At 45.7% G+C, this 19,387-nt stretch overlaps 1 protein-coding gene across 1 annotated transcript; it reads left to right on the top strand.

Moving 5' to 3' along the window:
• Positions 1-2,120: 2,120 nt before the first annotated feature.
• Positions 2,121-8,350, top strand: cd9r (CD9 molecule related). The gene is made up of 10 exons (XM_080008981.1): positions 2,121-2,143; positions 3,417-3,459; positions 3,581-3,661; positions 4,822-4,915; positions 5,009-5,100; positions 5,851-5,913; positions 6,060-6,161; positions 6,278-6,367; positions 6,509-6,592; positions 7,746-8,350. Exons 3-10 carry the CDS (start codon positions 3,602-3,604, stop codon positions 7,821-7,823), a joined length of 663 nt encoding a protein of 220 aa, XP_079865107.1. The 5' UTR covers positions 2,121-2,143; positions 3,417-3,459; positions 3,581-3,601; the 3' UTR covers positions 7,824-8,350.
• Positions 8,351-19,387: the final 11,037 nt, after the last annotated feature.

Genomic DNA, 19,387 nt, shown 5'->3' with positions numbered 1-19,387 from the left:
CCAGCAGTTCCGTTTTCGCCAGATTTAGTTGAAGATGATAATCCTTCATCCATGTGGATATGTCAGCGAGACAATCCGAGATCCGCGTCGAGACAGTAGGGTCGTCGGGCGGGAAGGACAGATAGAGTTGAGTATCATCCGCATAGCAGTGATATGAGAAGCCATGTGAGCGGATGATCGGGCCCGGTGAGGTGGTGTATATGGCAAAGAGGAGGGGTCCTAGCACCGAGCCTTGGGGCACGCCCCTGTGGTGAGGTTTTGGAGGCACAGACAGCTGGCCTCGCCATGTCACACTGAACGAGCGCCCAGTAAGGTAAGATTCGAACCAGGAAAGTGCACTGCCCGTTATGCCCATGCTTGAGAGTATGGACAGGAGTATGCTGCGATTGACAGTGTCAAAAGCAGCTGATAAGTCTCGCAGAATGAGAACCGAGGATTTGGCAGCAGCTCTAGCAGTTTTTAAGGCCTCTGTCACAGACAACAGGGCTGTTTCGGCGGAGTGACCACTTTTGAAGCCAGATTGAAGTGTATCGAGAAGGTTGTTTCTTGAGAGGTATTCTGTTACCTGTCTAGAGACCGCCCTCTCTAAGGTTTTGGAAAGGAATGGGAGGAGAGAGACCGGCCGATAGTTTTCTACTTGAGTGGGATCGAGTGAGGGTTTTTTTAAGCAGTGGTGCGACCCGAGCCGCTTTGAAAGCGGAAGGGAAAGTGCCGGAAGTTAGGGAAGAATTAATCATATGTGTGATTGCCGGGGTGATAGTCGGTGATATGGCTTGAAGGAGGTTAGATGGGATCGGATCTAGCGGACGGGTAGTAGGACGGCTACATGTTAGTAGTTTAGATACCTCACTTTCAGTGAGGGGGGTGAAACCAGGGAACAATGAGCCTAGGGCTGGAGGAGACAGGTTGTGAGTAAGTTGTTTAGTGAATTGGCTGCTGATGGCTGCCACTTTGTTAGTAAAAAAGGAGGCAAGGCAGTCAGCAGTGAGGTTAGTAGGTGGGGGAGGTGGTGGAGGGTAAAGCAGAGACTTGAAGGTGGCGAATAACTTACGTGTGTCTGTGGCACCGTTGATCCTATCGTTGAAGAAGGCCTTCTTAGCAGCAGTGATGCTGGAAGAGAAGGAGGACAGCAGTGTCTGGTAGCTTGCAAGATCCTCAATTGTTTTGGATTTGTGCCATTTCCTCTCGGCTGCTCGGTCAGTGCGCGTTGTCCGGAGGGTGTCAGTCAGCCAAGGGTGCGACTGGGTTGATCGAGCAGGTCTGGTGGATAGTGGACACAGGCTATCCAGACATGAGCTCAAGGTGGAGCAGAGAGAGTCAGTGGCATCATTAACCTGCAGAGCGGAGAAAGTGCCGTGGGGCGGAAGAGAAGAGAAGAGGAGAGCACAGAGGAGAAGTGGGTGGGGGACAGGTTGCGGCGATTGCGGCGGATAGTAACCATGGGTGGGGAGGTGGGGGGGTTGTTTTGGTAGACATTGAAGTGGATGAAGACGTGGTCAGAGAGATGAAGAGGAGTGACCCTTCGGTTGTCCGTGGTGCAGCTCCGAGCAAGAATGAGATCAAGCTCTTTGCCAGCCTTGTGAGTCGGTGGAGTCGGGACCTGTCTTGGGTCGAATGAGCGAACCAAAGACAGGAAGTCAGCCCAGCTCGCACTGTCCAAGTGGATGTTCATGAGCATCCAAAGCATGTGCGTGTGTGCGTGTGTGTGTGTGTGTGTGTGTGTGTGTGTGTGTGTGCAAGCATGTGTTGTAGTGTGGTGTGCTGTGCGACGAATAAAGACTGTTTCTCCTTCTTTCTTCTTTCAGCAACCAAATACTGTTCCGGAGGATGCTTTGCGCCACGGTGTCACGCCCTGCACGTCCTGTGCGCCCTGTTTCACTTTCCTTTCCCGCTGCTCCGGAGTTCGGTTCGTGTGGCGGTTTCGTTTCCCGAGCAGACGCGCCCCTTTCCGCTGCCGGTGGTGGCCTCCGGGTCACTCAAGCGCTCCAGTCAATGGGAGGGTTCGGTTTGTTGAAGGGGCAGGGCCCCGCGTCACAAACGGTCGTGTCCAAACCATATTCGGGATTTCCGCCGTGATGTACCCATATAAGAGCGCCCCGCAGCCACACCGCGGGGCAGCGAGAAGAAACGCTGCAGAAGCCAGGTGGGCGACGTTATTCGTTTATTCACCTTTAAAAACTGTTTATTACTCTTTCCGTTATTATCGCATTTCTTTTGTGGTTGAAAAGCAAGTATGCAAACAATGTCGTCGTTGCAGACTTTAAAACCTCATTTTCATTAGACACGAGTTTCCCCATAATGATGGGGAAACTCGTGTCTAATGAAAATGAGGTTTTAAAGGATCACAATGGTTTTAACTGTTTTGGAGTTGTGGTTACTGCAGGTGTGCGTGTTTTTCGGGCTACTTTTGATGACTTTGGGCTGGCAAAAAATAGCATTGATCGGGTATATAATATTTGGGGCTGGTTTTGAAGTAACTGGCGAGTTTTGTTATTTTTCCTTTACAAGAGACAGCGAGTGTTTTTATTTGTTTATTTATTTATATATATATATTTATATTTATTTATTTTAAATTCGTTTTTTATATTTTCCTCCGTTTCCTAATTGAACGAAACCGAAATAAGCCCAGTGCATCCCGTGGCGCGTCACGCACGTCCCATTGTTGTTTCTTATTATAAGAAAATGCTTTTTTTCAAGACTATCATTATGTTTGAAAAAAAATTGTGTTCTTTATGTGAAACATATTCTGATTATTCTGAGAGAGCAGCGTTGCTTGGAATTCAGAGAGCCTGTGTGGTGCAGACCACAACGTTTTTGGGGGGACAACGTTTTTTTGTCTTCTACCCCAGGAAAAAAAGAGCGCATGTAAGAGCATGTCGTTGTCCGTCGCTTCTTCAACCAATGACTATCGTCACATCAGTAAAAACGCAGCAGAAAAAAAAAAAAAAAAACAGAAATCCGTCCACAATCAAGTTAGAATAAATTAGAATAGTATAATTTTACATTACCATAATTTTAAAACATAAACACACACACACAAGATCAAGGCATATCAATCACTATTTTCTCCAAAAATAACGATGGTAGTTATCTTAATTCAAATCCTTTTTTATTGTTTGTAAGATGAAGTGATATAAGGAGTGCTTTTATTTATTTCGTATTGCCGATATGCTCATTAAAAAGGGTTGCATTGGAAATATGTGGCATGGCATTGGTATTTTTAAAGGTAACACACTTTTAGACATGGTCTGAGTACCCCCTGCAGTACCCCCATTTTACAACGGTTTCAAGTATTTGTTCACTCCAAACACATTGTTTGCACCCTCCATCACTTAACAGAAGTCTAAAACCATATGTATCTTCTTTGTTTCTTCTCATATCGCATTTTCCTTTCTGTCTTCTGATCGGTTGACTAGGTCACATTTAAGACGGCCTAAAAGTGACCCATATCCACCCAAAGTGAGCCATCCACCATGCATATGGAACCTCTCAATGGCATTAGAAATACTGTACCAAATGAATTTAGGAATTTGTGTCAAACAAAGGCAGAAGGTTACTAAACTCCTCTCCCATCGGCCAGGCTTCCCGACGCTTCTCCACCATGGACACCTGCAGCCAACTGTGCAAAGGCATCCTCACACTCTTCCAGGTCTTGTATAGTGTAAGTAAGACATTTCACTGCATATATGTTTGAACGTATGTATATGTATGCGACAAATAAACCTCTTGAATCTTGAATATCGAAAATATATACAGTAAGTGTATAATGAGGTTTATTTGATTCGGGCGCTTATTTAGGCGTAAATTGCCTATTATAAAAGTATACCTTATTTTGTGTTTTTTAAACAATGTGGAATTAAAACTGAATTTTGTTGTGTGTGTCATGACACTTTCACGAGTGCCGTCTGGGGAACCCATATGGAGGACACAACGGAGGCTCAGCAGTAGGTGCAAAGGATCAAAGGTTTAATTGCAAAAAACAGGCAGGGGTCAAAAAACAGGCAATCAGTCCGTACAGCCAGCAACCCGAAAGGGGCAGGCGGAGGGGTGAGTCCAGAATCCAGAAGGCGGCAACTGGGCCAGTACCAGGCAGGCAAGGACTCTGGAAAGCCAGGTAGAAGAAACGAGACAATCTGACACCGCCAGAGTGAACCAGACCGGAGTCTATGCGTAGACAGGCCGAGAGCGACATGTTGTCACAGGCCGATTGGGAGGGAAAGAACCCGAGGGGAGACGGAATCTGAAATGGCAGGAGAAATAAACCGGATAATTGACAAACAACGTTGTGTCAGCTATAACTACAACGAAACAGGGCAAAAACAAGAAGTTGAATAAAATGATAACAAAAAAAGGGCAAAACCAAGACACAGTCGTTCCTGATTTATCAAACCCGAAAAGGCTTGAATTAAAGAAAAAAAACCCACCATCAACGGGATATTTTTGATACAAGGGTTTTTCTTCAACCTTATATATCTTCTAGGGCCGTTGAGGGGAAATGTCTATAGAGCCAGGATACGCACGGTTATCTCCAGCTGCATCTCTGCCATTTCTCCGTCAGGTGCGGATGGTTCGGTTCCTTTTTCGTTTCCTCGTGACGGGAAACGTTATGTTAACACACAAAATGTACGACGCCGCTCTAAGCCAAGTTCCAAGGAAATGACCCAGCGCTCCGTCAAGAATTGCCTATACATAAACCCAAGGTGGCAAATTTTACAGGTTGAATGCATAATTCTCCCGCTGCCGCACTGTTTTTGTCGGGTAAATATGCACTGGCGTTTTTATAAATAACCTTTTTTTCGCTCTGCTTTTTCGGCTCGGCAGCTGGTGGGCACCGTCCTGTTCGGAGTTGGCCTTTGGCTGAGATTCAGCCCCAATACCAGGGAATCCTATGAACTTTCAAGTCTGTTTGCCACAGGTGAGTTTCTCATGAACAAAATCTTCAGTCTTCAGAGAATGTATTTGTTTATTGAATCCGCATCGTGGTCTGACGTGTCTCCTCGCTGCTCAGGTGTGATTGTGCTGATTGTACTCGGTGTGGTGATGCTCTTTGTGGCTTGCTGTGGAGGAGGCAACAAGCGGAATAGATCGATGCTGGCCGTGGTGAGCAGCTCACTACCAAGTTCTTTTCTATTGGTTAAACTACATTTGCCTTTGCCTATATTTATATTATAAATAATAAAGATCACATTGAAAATAAATAATAGTTTTGCGTGAAAAAATAGTTTCTTAAAAATGTCCATCAAAGTCCTTGAATTTCATTTTGTAATGCCAGAACGAACCCTGTGAGAGAGAAAATGTAGCTCGATTATTTTATAAAATACAATTTCAATAAGATTAGAATGCAGAAAAAAAAGTCGAGGACTGAGCTGAACAAACCTCTTCCTGAGTTCCGTTTCCACAAACGACCTTTCAAAGCCCCAAGTGTTGAGTGCATCTACTAGATGTGATCAAATAATTGAACTTTAAATGCAAAAGTGGAAAAAAAAAACCACGTAAACCAAAGTCAACAAATTAAATTGAGGTCTCTCGTCTTGCAAGGGAAACCTTTATGATAATGCAACTCTTCCCAATCCACTGTAGTGGACAGACATGGTATCAGACAAGACAAGTCAACACTTTCAAAACGCCCAAGGTCTAAAAGACTATTTCCGCAAAGGTTCACAAGGTGTAGCAAGCAAATGATAAACCCAAACTTGTGAATCAAAGACAAAACACGACCACAGGACCTCCTTCCCCAAACAAAGATGAAATGGGCCAAAAGAGAAGGGAGTAGACCGGAGGGAGAGCACCTCAACAGGCGCTATTTCGAGACGACTGTTTTTGACCGCCTGTTCCTCCCGTTCCTCACAGCTCCTCGCCCTGTTGGCCGTTCTGATCGCAGCCCAGATCGCCGTCTACGCCAAGAGGGATGAGGTGTGTGTGTGTGTGTGTGTGTGTGTGCATGTGGCACCTGGAAGAATGGAAAACCGCACTCTCACCGCTATCAAACTATTAAACGGCAACTGGGATTCAAAGAGGGGAGACGCAAAGATGCTTCATTTATTTATTTAACGATCCAGATCGGTGTACGCTTCCTGGGGTTCTACACGGTCTTGTACACGATTTTCTCGCTGACGGGAGACCCCATCGTCGCAGGCATCCTGACAGTGCTGCATCACACGGTAAGCGCAAATTGTGATCAACGCTCAAAAAGTGATTCATTCCTTTTCCCGGCATTCAAATATTAGAATTTTTGTATATGGCATCTTTCATTTTTAATCTCCTTCTATGTTTGTAGCTGAATTGCTGCGGTGCAGTTGGGGTAGTTGGGCTGGATGCGGTCTCCGGTACCTGTCCCAATAAATCAGGCTTTGATGTCTTCATGTCTGTAAGTACTTTCTTACGATTAAAGTCAGTATTGTTACGCAGGAATGAATTTGTTACTTTCAGGAATTTGTTTTTTTAATAGTAATAAATTGGTTGTGTAACATAAGAGGCTCTTAGAATCTCTCCTTCTGTCAACACACAGTCATGCATCACTGTCATCCCAAACGTCTTTGGGGCGAAACCGCCACTGGCGATGGCCATCTTCTTTGGAAACGGAGTCTTTCTGGTAGGCAACAATATCACGTACTGCACTTTAAACCGCACTGCATCTTAAATATCGTTCAACGACAGACACAAGATAATTGTTATTCTCGTCCATGTAGAAACCTTTAAATACTTAATAAAAAATAAATAAATACAATCTTTGGGTTGTCAAAAGCTGTAGTACAGATGTGGGGTATTTAATAGTATATAATATTTGAGGAACTATGACTAGAGGAATAGGAAGGAAGCCGGTATGATTTAGGGGAATGTCATAAAATAAATCACAAGAGCAGTTACTATTATTATATAGCCGCCTGATCTGGATCATTTTGTTAAATTGTTTGATTCTACAATAATGTTTCCGTCCAAATTCAAGGGGAATTTAAAGCCATCGTGAGAAATGTTGCAACAAATAGAATGCAAAGTTGGTGCGTTTCATCAATTAACGACATGCCCACATTTTTTATCCAAGTGCCAATGTCTATTGTCCTCCCTACACTATTATGGGAGTATTGGCATAAAATGAACAAAAGACAGTTGTTAGTCGCAATTATTCTTATAATTATTGTCAGCTAAAATGTCATGATGGTGACACATCGACACTGCCTTTGTTGTACTGAGTTTTTTTTTTGTTTTTTTTCTCCTCTTTAATATACCCGCTCCTCATTCTGCTGCACTCTTTCCATCCATTTCTCATTGTTTCTAGATCGTAGCTCTGTTGTGCAGTCTCTGCCTCAGTAGAAAGCTCCTGCGTCCCCACGGCTCTCCTGAATACATCCACCTGGCTACCTCTATGCTTTCCATTTCCCCCGCATGCCCCCAGCTCAGCCCGGCCTGCACCTCTGACAGCTTCCCTCGCCCAGATCCTCTAGCAGAGCTCCTGTACCTCCCTCGCCCAGATCCTGTGGCGGTTCCTCCCCTCACTGCTGCTCTGGCTTAGTATGCGCTTGTTGACATCCCTGTTCTACCTTATTCTTCCATCCTCTGGCTCTTCTACGTGTTCTTCTTCCCACCACTAAGGCCTGTTACATATCCTAAGCAAGAAGGATATGCAAGGTTGCCTCTCTCAAATTCCCCATGCATGCCCCTCCCAGATGGCAAATTACAGTACCTGTAATTCCACATTTCCATTTTCTTAACCCTATACACCTGTCCATTTTGGGTGTCTGTCATAGATCTTAACCCTGGTCTGTGCAGTCATCCTCATCCAGCTGCTCAAGAAACACCACAATTCCCTACTGGGGTCCTACTAGAACTCCCAATGTCACCTGTGGGATAACACAGATGTGGAAGTTCTTCTCATTCTTGTCCCAGAAAGTTGTTTCCACTGTTTTTCCACTTCATTGTTCAGGTACTTTCCAGGTATTTTAATTTAGGGAAACAGACTTCCAATGTTGTTGTAAAAAATATCAAGCATATGCATATTGAGCCACACTTTAACTAGTCAAGCTGTGATGGCATCCTGGTTCTAAAATATTTTATCTGAAATGCTTCAAAGCCGTGAAGGCGAAAGGCTGCTTTGCTCTTAAGGGAACATTTGTACTAAAAGGGACCACTAGTAATTAAAATGCAGTTTAAGTTGCTTTGTTTACTTTGACCTTGTTTTTTCTTTGAAAGGGACCAAATACAAATGTGTAATAGGAAGAAAATCAAAAAAAATGATCAAAATGTTTCTCTTTTTTTATGTGTAGATTATCTGCTTGTCCTGTTGCTAATAAGACATTCACTGTGTTGTGTAAATGTTACATTTATTTTCAAAATAAATATGTTTTCCACTATCTTCAAGATCCATATTATTTTTCATGGAAGTGCAGGAGAGTCTTCTTGTCATTTGTCACTCTGCTCTAGAGGGAGAAAAGAACGGCAGCAGCACCTGTAAATTGTGAACGGAATATTGTGACATAGCAACCAATTTAAATCATAATTTAGTCTTGGTAGAATACTCTGATGTTACTTAGCTTTTATTTTGACCAATATCTCAAAACACTATTCTATAGGTAGAGGGAAAGCGGCAATATAACTATTCTATTTTAGTTTCCGTCACAGAACATCTTACATAATATCTAAATTAATCTTCTGCTTTATCCTTCATGCAAACAAAGACACAATGTTCTTTGCAATGTTCAAAGAGCCACCACAAGATGTAGAAAATAAAACAACTGTGGTTCGCATTTGGCATCATGTTACTTTGTCAAATTTATGCTGTTGGATATTGAGATCAAGTGACATGACATAAGATCCTTAGAACGCTTACCAACTTCTATTACAAGTTGAAACATAGAAAATACTAAATTAAAGTCTACTCTGAAAGCCTTTCCCATAGCAGCACCTACACACGTCATTCACTGTGACATCCCTTCAGGTTAGTTAAAGTGTTTAAGTCACTCCCGGAGCAGCTGAAGGTGCAGTCTCCATCTCCACCAGGGCAAACCTTTGTGCAGCACATCAAGTTGACCTGCAGGCAGACCAAACATGCCCATATCAAATTCCCCATTCCATCCAGTTTGCATCATTCAAACTGAACTAAAACCTTCCACCATGACTCTACGAGTAAAAGTCAACAAATTCGCCCCCCCCCATGAATCACAAACTACCTCTAGGTCATCCAAATGGGAATTTTCCACGTTCTCCAAATGGAGAGGACCTCTCGTAGGTAGTGCCAGGAAGCTGGTGATGGTGAGCCTCTGCGTGTGGCGGGGGCGGGTGGGTGGTGTAGGCAGCGCAGTGCGAGGCTGGGAGGCGTCATGGCTCAGACATCTGAAGGCAAAAGAACAGCACGGGACCATAAAGAGCGGTCAGACCAGGCTCTGTGGATGCTTTCATCAACCCTCTGTTAGAAGCACCTACCCGTCGTATATGAGCCCCCAGCTGGTGTAGGGCGTGGAGGCCAGGCAATACTGAACCAGGAGATCCCACTCCGGACCTGGGGGGTTCAGCAGGCTCACCTCCACGTAGACCGGCCGGCCTCTGAGGAGGCTGAGGGGCAGGTGAGGCTCTGCGTAGTAGCTGGTGAACGACTCGTCTAAGAGCAACACAAAACAAATCTCTTGTCTGGTATGGTCTTTTCTTGGAGATTAACCACCATGGATACATTTCGCACCTTTAGCAATTCTTGTCTGCACAGACACTGTTGCCAACATGGGCCAGACAGGAGTTGGATTCAAGACTCGGAAATTCATCGTATGTAAATACTCCGGAGAAGATCTACATTCCACCATGAACCTGGTGGTGGACACAAGCAGTTCTAACTTAAAAGTGATGGTATGAATCATGGAAAGGAATTTGGGGAGGTCACGAAATAGACTTTGGAGCTGTCCGAGATGTCTCATACAGCACAACATTACCTGATAGGCCTTTCCTTGAGCATGCCATTGGGGTCCGGCTGGAGATAAACGGTACCTTGGACTTCCAACCGGTAAACTGCCACATCACCGGCCATCTGAATAAGGACCAAAAAAAAAAGTATAAAGTTATCAATGGATCGAGATTTTTTAAATAATTACTATTATTTTAATGATTACTCTGTTTGGTGATATCTTACGTGTGTATGAACGCCGCAGCCGTCCAGGGGCACGGCGTATAAGTGGGGGTCGGAGGTCATTCTCTGAGGCGTGCAGGACCTGTCACTGGAGTCGGAGGGGTGTCCGGGGGGGGAAACCGTGGGCTTAGCCACACAGTTGGGGATGAGAAATATGAAGTGCTGCCCCATGGCACAACCTGTCGACGGACACACACGATTAAGGTCCCCAAGCACTGGCACCTTCCCTTCACATTTGCTGGCTAAATAAGTTATGGGTTTGATTGATTGTCCAAATGTGACGGTGTTTCACACACACACCAAAATGTCGTGCAGTATATGTGTTGAAACGTGGTTCTTCTTCCAAGAACTCATGGAGTCGTCGGTTATGTCACAAAATAAATATATTTTATTTTATTGTGTCGATTCGCTGTGTAACAGGCATGTTTCGACAACATCCCCTCGAGAGGGACTTACCATTTGTGGCGTAAGAACAGCAGCCTAATAAGCTGCTGCAGTCTTGGTTTGACTCAGGGCCAAGGCCAAAGGGAGAGACCGAGGGCGTGTACACGGCAGCCTCGAAAACATCTGAAAAAAACAAAAAAAAATCAAAGAAAACAAGTGGACGTGCCAGACAGGTGGCACCTTTGACATGAACTACAGCTGATAGTGCTCTTATTGTTAAATGATTACAATCATGAATGTGTTTCAGTCCGTTTACCCATCTAGGATAGAAGGGAATTGTTCTGTCTCCTTGTTGTGGTTTGTAGTGTAGGCACAACATTAAAGCCAGCATTTCATACAAATGCATTCAGTTTAAACGTCAGCCATAGCAACAGAATAATATGACCCAATGAAAAATAAACAAATCATTAGTTGCCAACTATATTTACCAACTTAGAGGACATTGTTCCCCCAAAATGTTTGGAAATGTTTCACAGCTTTAGCAGGTTGTTTTTTTTACCTTGGCAATCTTCAGTTTCATCGGTGTTTGGATGTTGAGGACCTGCGCAGGAGTTGAAATTTGGCTGGGGCAGGCTTGGATACGCCTCCTCAGTAGTAAAAATAGGGTGATTCATTTTCATAGCAGGATCCCAAAAAGACTGTGGTTCTGCCCCTGAAGGTGCCCTTTCTGAATGCGTGCTGGCTTCGGGGTGTGGTTTCTGGTCACCCATGTACCCTCCAAGCCAGTTATAGTGATCAAAGTAGTAGAAGGGGTTAAAGGGGAAAAGGGGTTTGACATCAGAAATCGAGTGTGTGGTCGAAGACATGGCTTCTGGGTCCTTCTTGTCTGGAGTAGAAGTAATAGAATGTATGCGACCCATGAGTGGCACCTCATGGCTAGGTAGATAAGAGCTGTATGAAGAGCGCGGGCGCAGTGGGGCATCAGGAATCTGAGACAGTGGGACTGAAGTTTCTTCAGGCGAAAGTGGAGAAGCGGGACTGTCCGCAGGTTCAAACCTCTCCGGTCCATAGTATGGATTATGGTAGTTATAGAAAGGGTGGTGGTAGTAGGAGTGGAGAGGATGAGGGGGTGGAGTAGTAGGGGAAGGTTGCCCTGCAGAAGGAGGAACAGCAACAGGGCCTGATCCGTCATTGTTGTTGGGTGATGATTTGAGGGGAAGATGCTTGAAGGCTGCAAAAGAGGGGGGGCGGGAGGGTCTGTTGGCCAACTCCACCTGCCTTTCCACACTTTCATCTCCTGATACAAGCTGACCCGGGACCCATTTTAGGCTGTTATACAGGTGTGGTTCACCTGGGCTGCCAGGCGGTGCGACAACGGGGCCTTGAGCCACGTGTTGCGATGGAGCTTGCAATTGTGGCGGCTGGCTGAGATAGTTGGGGTTGGGCAAAAATGGATTGCCATTGTAATAATTGACATAGATAGGGTAGTGAGGGATGTTAGGAGGTGGGTGTGCAGAGGTACTGGGCCCCACAGTGGGAGGATTGATGGGTGAGATTTTTGTGGCAACTGTGGCCCGACTGGGGTGGTCCAGTCCTCCGATCTCACCCACAGGGATGTGTGGCAGGTGGTAAGGGTGCTGGTAAGAGTAGAGCTCTGAAAAATAGGGGTCTCCTTGACTAGGCTCAAGTTTTGCATCCTGAACCTGTGAAGGGGAAGCAGCCTCCCGCATTGGTTGAGAGAATTGACCAGAGTTCACAGGGATTTTAGGGTGATGGTAGAAGTGGTAGTACTGACTGAAAGTGTGCCTTGGCGGCAGGAGAGCAGGGGCTTCAGCCTGCGTCGAAACGGACCCAGTGGACGGAGGATGTGTGGCTTCATAGTGCTCCGGAGGGCTCGAGGGAGAAGCTGCTTGACTTGAATCTTTTGTTTCCCCCGGCCTTGGCAGAGAGGCCTGGGGTTTGTGAAACTCTGCGTACGCGCCACTGGGACGCATCTGGAAGGCGGAGCCGTGCTGGTAAATCTGCTGGTGCATAGAAGTAACTGCTGGTTGGCTTTGAGAAGGAGGTGTGGTTTTCAGTGTGGAAGGGACATTTCCATCATATGAATGAGGAACGGGGAACTTGTAAGGATATGAAGGGTGCGGGTAGTACGCCGGGGCCAGGTAGAAAGGTGGGGCCCAGAGCAAAGGTTGCAAATTGTCTGGTACCGGCGTCACTGTACCCGTGATTGGATGGCGAGGGCCGTCGATCAAAGTTCGATTGGTTTGTGGGAATTCTGCCGGTTGAGGGATGGGGCAGATCAGTGTGACTGCCTTCTCGCCGATTTGGAGGGAAAGGGTGAATTTGGCATCCTGCGGGAGAACAGGGGCTTTCTGTGAGACCGGATGTAAAAACACAGCATTGAACATGACTGAGAAATGGAAAATGTCAGATTCAAAACACACATTAATTGTGACGCCACAGTTGATGAATGGAGCAGCTATCAGAAGCTCTCCAGCTCGTCGGTCTACAGTGTAGCCACAGTGCTCGACAAGCACCGACAGCGGAGTCCAGTGTCCTCTCACTAAGGGGGGACAAGTGTTAATCACAGAGGGGAAACACTTGACTCAGGAACTTAAATATTTCAGCACAGGACCGGGACCACAGCTATTGGTCACGTTCACGTTACCTTTCACTCTGATCTCCTCTGAAGCCGACGGATCCCGCAGTGTGACAGCCATCTTGTGGGTGAAGCAGCAGAGGGAGGGAGGGTCGAGGTCTGGAGGCTGGATGTGGGGAACTGGACAGGACATCTTCACTGGAATCCCTCTCCACAGCAGGGGCAGCACATAGCTGCCGTCCTGACAACACACCAAAGGAAGAGTACTCTATCGTAAGCAGGGCTGCTTGAAACACACATTTATCCGGAAAATGCGGCATATGCGGTGAAGATGATGATCCGTGCACAGGGTGAGGCCGGAAACTAGTTTGTGTACCTCTTGTGTGATGTGGCATGCGTCATAAGGAGCCCTGACACTCAGGTCTCCCCGCGCCCTCTGGACAGAGTAGCCACACTCGGAGGGCAGCTGGGACAGGGAGAAGGCCGAGCCGTTAACTGAGAGGCGGACAAGGCGAGAGAACACAAAACCCCTGCATTAAAATGAACTCACTTCTGAACGCTTCCATTTAGCCGAGGAGAATCGCACCTCTTTCTATACGCATCAGGACTACAGTATAGGCTACACAGTGCAGGCGTCACCTTGGTGGAGCAGCAGCGGTGCTGCTCGCCTTCTTTTGACGGTGAGGGTCATGGCTTCATCGCCACACTCCACCAAGGGCTCCAACCTCCGCCAGCTCTCCTCTGGGTTGGGACCCACCTGGTCTCTGGTTTTCACCTGGCCTTCCGTGGAGGGGAAACAAAAAACAGAAGCTTGTCATCTTTGCAATTATACTTCGGCCAAAGAAAGAAAAAAAATCATGTAGATGGCAGTGGTTTTCCACCTTCCAACCATTACGTTAACCTTCCAATGAAAGCCTTTAAGCATTCTAGAATAAAAATGATTGCAACTTATCAGTCACATCAATCAATATTCATTTAGACACTTTATTTAATGACATTCTAACCCTAGTTAGACAATTATTGAGAACGATATCCATCACCCTTACAAATAAAGTGAGTTATAATTGTAAAGCATTTGAATTCAATCCAAAATCCTTGAGCCATTTCTTCTTACTAGTAGAGTGTAGCCAATTAGCAATGAGGGGCTTTGATGGAAGTGGGAATTCCAGAAGATCTCTGTTGGGTACCAGAAATCCATTCTAAACAAGTGTTTTTTGTTGTCGTCCCCCCGGTTCACCCGAATGATGTACAGGTACTCCTCACTTTACGACCGAGTTCAATTCCAAGGACCAGGTCGTTAAGAGGATCAGTGTTAGTTCACAATAAGGGGGCGTGGCGATTGCAAACGCTACTGTAGTGAATACTGACAGACTGCGGGAACGAGACTGAATGATGAGAGGAGACGTATACAGCCTATATTGTATATACAGGGTATAAAGGATGATGCGCGATTAGAATGCTTGACGCCGAGACGCCAAGGTACTGTACGTAACGTACAATACAGACTGGTCGGAGAGCTGGTCGTTAGTCCGAACGGTGGTTAAACAAGCTGTAGTTTGGGGAGGGTGCTGTTCTTTTTGGTGAAGGTTGACCCATTACCGATATTATTCCTCCATTTACTGACCACAACTGGCTACCACCACGCCTGCCTTTCACTTCTTGTGCCCTTACTGGTGCTGGACCCCGCCACCAATGAATAAAGTATAAAGTGTTTTTTTTGGGGTTTTTTTTTTAAACATAACAAACTTGCGTATTATCACTTTAAACACAATTTGATGCTGTACAGTCTTTTAGTGGGACCATTTAACACTCAGCGACTTACTTGCATCCGATTGGTATCCCAAAGTAGGTCTGCTTGTCCCAATGTGGCCGGCAATATAAAACTTGCCATTGTAAATTTTCCCTGGATTACATTCTTTATTATGAGGGTTAATTATAGGACGGGCCACGGCCCTCGCCCTGTCACGGACCTGGCCGCTTTTGCCGCCCGAAAGCCTCAACCTGGGTTCAAAGGTCGGCGGAGGGGCGGGTTTCTTGGGGTGGGATCCAACGTTCCCTCCAAAGGGCCTGAACCTCTCCGCCACCAGGCTCTGCTTGGAGCCCCGCTGGTGGCTGCGTCCCACGGGCCCGTCGTCCCAGTCATGAGCGAGCAGTTTGGTCCGCCACGTCCTCCACCCGTCCCGGTGGTTGGCCGGAGCAGCGCCGGAGACGTCGGGCTGTATTGATGAGTCAGGGCTGGGCTTCGTCGGAGGTCGACAGTCGCCTACAAAGTTTAAGCTTGTTGCGACGGTGTAAACGAGAAGGACGCCGCCATAGCGTCCGCTTTGTTTTGAGTGCATTTCGTCAGTAGTGTGTGTGTAAGTGCAGCAAAACACTGGGTCCAAACGAGGCTGACCCGTGGTCACTTTGAAGACTTCCGGGCGTCACAGGTGTGACACACCAGCCCCCTAATTAAACTTAATTGGCCAATTCCTCTCAAAAGGCTGTCACGGGGTGTAGTTCTAATCAAATTGTTTTTTTTATACATCAAATATATATATATTTTAATAAAATGTACATCATTGTTTTTGAAAACAGCTGTGGTTGAGACTTACTGTACGCTGCTTTCAGTTTTTAAGTCCTAGTCGGTGACGTCGTTCATCACTGTTGCCACCAGAGGGCAGCAGTGTCATAGGCCGAGGGCTGTGAAACGTGACGTCCGAATATAATATAATATAATAAAATATAATATAACATAATATAATAAAATATAATATAATATAATATAATTAAATATAATATAATATTATATAATAAAATATAATATAACATAATATAATAAAATATTATATAATATTATATAATAAAATATAATATAACATAATATAATAAAATATAATATAATATAATATAGTATAATGTCGTATAATATAATATCATATCATATCATATCATATCATATCATATAATAATGTAGGATTTATAATATTATATATTATGTAAATCATACACCATTCTATTCTATTCTATTATAGTATTAAATATTATGTAATGTCTTAATCTATAGGCCTAACTGGGCCACCTTGACTATCTTAAATATATTAAATTACATTGCATTACATTACATTATATTTCATTAAATGGTGTCATTTAATGGACACCTTTGTCCAAAGCGACTCAGAATGAGTACATGGCTGAGCATCACAGTGCATTATGTTGATAAGAACAAGTAATATTGGTCAAAAAATTTTCAGGGGGCATGAAATGGATTTCTAAAATGGGGGGGGGGGGGGGAAGGAAGCCAGCTCAAATCTATCAGCCACCTAAAAGTTTGAACTTCCACATTTTGTTTCGCAGAACGCCCATGCCATGGTGTCGGTTTCATTTACCACAAAGTAAAACAACTACCCCAGGAGATTACAATGAATAAATGTGCTGCCAAGTCCAGCATCTGGCAACCAGCGGCCGTGCCCAGACGGGCCGCAGTCCTTGCGACGGGGTCACGCTGGTATTAAACTAAAGCCGGCGACGCCATTTTCTCGCTGTTACTTAAAAAGGAGTTTAGAAAAAGAAAGATGCTGAACCCACGGAGACGTTTTATGAACAAGAAGAACAGGACCAAGTTTACCATCTACCCATCGACCAAACCTCTAACGGAGAGGGATACACACCTGTGTGGTGTGTGTGTGTGTGTGTGTGTGTGTGTGTGTGTGTGTGTGTGTGTGTGTGTGTGTGTGTGTGTGTGTGTGTGTGTGTGTAACCAAACCTCTGGTCTTACCCAAAAGCAGAGGGATAAGTGTACGTGTGTTGGTGTGTCTGTGTGTCAATCTATTTTGATATCTGTGTGCGTGTGTGTGTGTATGTGTGTGTGTGTGTGTGTGTGTGTGTGTGTGTGTGTGTGTGTGTGTGTGTGTTTGTGCATAAGGGGAGGATCGGTTGATGATGGGCGCGGCAGAGGGATGACTCATATTTGGAGTTGCCTAGATACAGGCAAGAAGTTGTTTTTCTTCCAGCGGGGGCCAATTCAAAAGTGGGAGTACAGCGGGCACGTCTGGCTTTCATTGAGAGAGAGAGAGAGAGAGAGAGAGAGAGAGAGAGAGAGAGAGAGAGAGAGAGAGGGAGAAGGGGGTGGTGCTGAAAAAAGGAGGAGCAGAAACCCGCCCATATTAAGGAGGAATCACACGCAAGGAAAGTTAAATGTAGCAGCAACAGGGAGGAGGCAAAGAAAACTGCATCTGAGAAAGAGTGAGAGAGAAAGAGAAAAACTCGGGATGAGGGAGTGGATTAAGCATGAAAACCTCCAACTGGTAACCATGGAAACAGGCGGCTCAACTCAAAATAGGAGGAGTTCTTTTGTTATTGTTGAATGTAAACAGTGGCAACAGGACACCGTCACAACAGAAAGAGGTTTACATCATACACACACACACACACACACACACACACACACACACACACACACTTGATCACATGATGGGCAAAATGTTATTCTGAGGAAAAACTAAAACAAACACAATTAAAGGCACAGAAGGACATGACCTGTGCTTTCATGGGTGTAGTGTTTTGAATGTCTTCATTCGATTGAAACGTCTAGTTCTCATCTATTTCTCAGTGGCAAACACACACACACACACACACACTCACGCTTATAGCTCGAGGACGTGGTCTGCCGGAATTCCCCCGGCCAAGTGAGAATTGAGGAAGCGTCGAATCTCTCTTTGTGCCAGCACAACGCTGGCATTCTAGGATGTGTGTATGTGTGTGTGTGTGTGTGTGTGTGTGTGTGTGTGTGTGTGTGTGTGTGTGTGCATGTGTGTATGTGTTCTCCATCTCTCCAAAAGCCTCCATTGTGACTTCTTTCAGCATCAACATCACGTTGCATGAGGCAGAAATGGATTCTAGAGGCGGAGGGGGCGTGTCATGTCCAAAGGATTTCAATGTTGTATCCTCAAGAGAACCCGAGGAATAACATCACAAATCAACGCAAGAAGCGGTTTCCAAAAAGAAAATAGGTGACTGGAGGAAGAATAATTCAATAGTAACCAAAGCTAGTGTACAAGTTTTCTGTTCCAAAATAATGACACACAACAATGAGCTCATTGGAGCAGAGATAGTAGCTGAAGAAAGACGGGAAAGAGAGAGAGAGAGAGAGAGAAAGACAGAGAGAGAGAGAGAGAGAGAGAGAGAAACGATGAGTGTGTGTGTGTGTGTGTGTGTGTGTGTGTGTGTGTGTGTGTGTGTTTCAACACCACTCTATGCCTCCTGCACACACATACACAAACACACACACACACACACACACACATACACACACACACACACACACACACACACACGCACACACATACACACACACATACACCGCTAGAGCCTTCCAAATTACCTCTGCAAATCCTTTAAATATACTCCCGGGGTCGCTTCTTTACAAGAGGAATTTAGAAATGACAGGGGCAGGGAGTGACGTTGTGCAAGAGAGGGAGAGCCGGGCGAGCGACCGGGCGAGCGGGAGTGCCCACAGACAGAGGGCTTTGCTATTGTGTAAAAGCGGCGTGGCCGTGGCTGCGGTGGCGCTCATTCCCTTGGCATGCGCCCGCTGCCGCTCCGCCAGGCACTCCTTTCGCACGACCCTGTGGAAATTCTCTGTCGCCCGGGCTCCCTCGCCAACAGCTTAATTAAGATCTGTTTTTTCTAACACCGCGAAGCTACAGAGTCTAAGTTCATCGGTTGGCATCGCGTCGTCTCTGTTGTTGTCAGCGTGATTGTCTTGTTCGCCAAGAGCGTTTCAAAATGTCTGCTGCAGACACGTGAACTTGCATGAAATAGGAATGTTGACTTCACAACGGCCGACGGCCAACAGTGAGGATTGGGAAGGGCGATCCGGCTCCAATAGATGTACAAAATACATCCACTGCGTTCACACAATGCAGCCATTGTAAAGCAGTCGCATCATTGGTAGCGTACAAGCTAAAACACTTCACCAGTCTATAATAACAGAGAATAGTGGAGACCACAGCTCAGCAGATTGACCGGTGTGTGCCTCAAATTATGGATCTGCCCTGAAGCAGCGAAACCTTTTTTCGAGTGCTTTCCAGTGGATGGGCACATCGACACCTTTCTGACAATAAGGTGTCTGCTGTAAGTGAAGTGCTCTCCTTTACAACTCTGGTTTTTCCAGTACTGATCAGAAACGGAGGATGACAAAGAGCCAATTGTTGAGTTTAGCGACTCATAAGTCCGCACCCGCAGCCGCACTATTGGTCAATTCTTTGCACTGGCCCGCCCCCCGCCCTTCACGGTGGTATTTTCCTCCACACGCC

The sequence above is a fragment of the Zeus faber genome (genome assembly GCF_960531495.2).
Source record: "Zeus faber genome assembly, chromosome: 11".
NCBI lineage: Eukaryota > Metazoa > Chordata > Actinopteri > Zeiformes > Zeidae > Zeus > Zeus faber.
This window is presented reverse-complemented; position numbering and strand designations above follow the sequence as displayed.

What these genes read in the sequence shown, in the direction of transcription:
- cd9r (XM_080008981.1), top strand. Translation starts at nt 3,602, where the DNA reads ATGGACACCTGCAGCCAACTGTGCAAAGGCATCCTCACACTCTTCCAG. An exon ending in TTCAAGTCTGTTTGCCACAG is followed by an intron (nt 4,916 to 5,008) that starts GTGAGTTTCTCA and finishes CTCGCTGCTCAG; the next exon opens with GTGTGATTGTGCTGATTGTA. An exon ending in TGACAGTGCTGCATCACACG is followed by an intron (nt 6,162 to 6,277) that starts GTAAGCGCAAAT and finishes CTATGTTTGTAG; the next exon opens with CTGAATTGCTGCGGTGCAGT.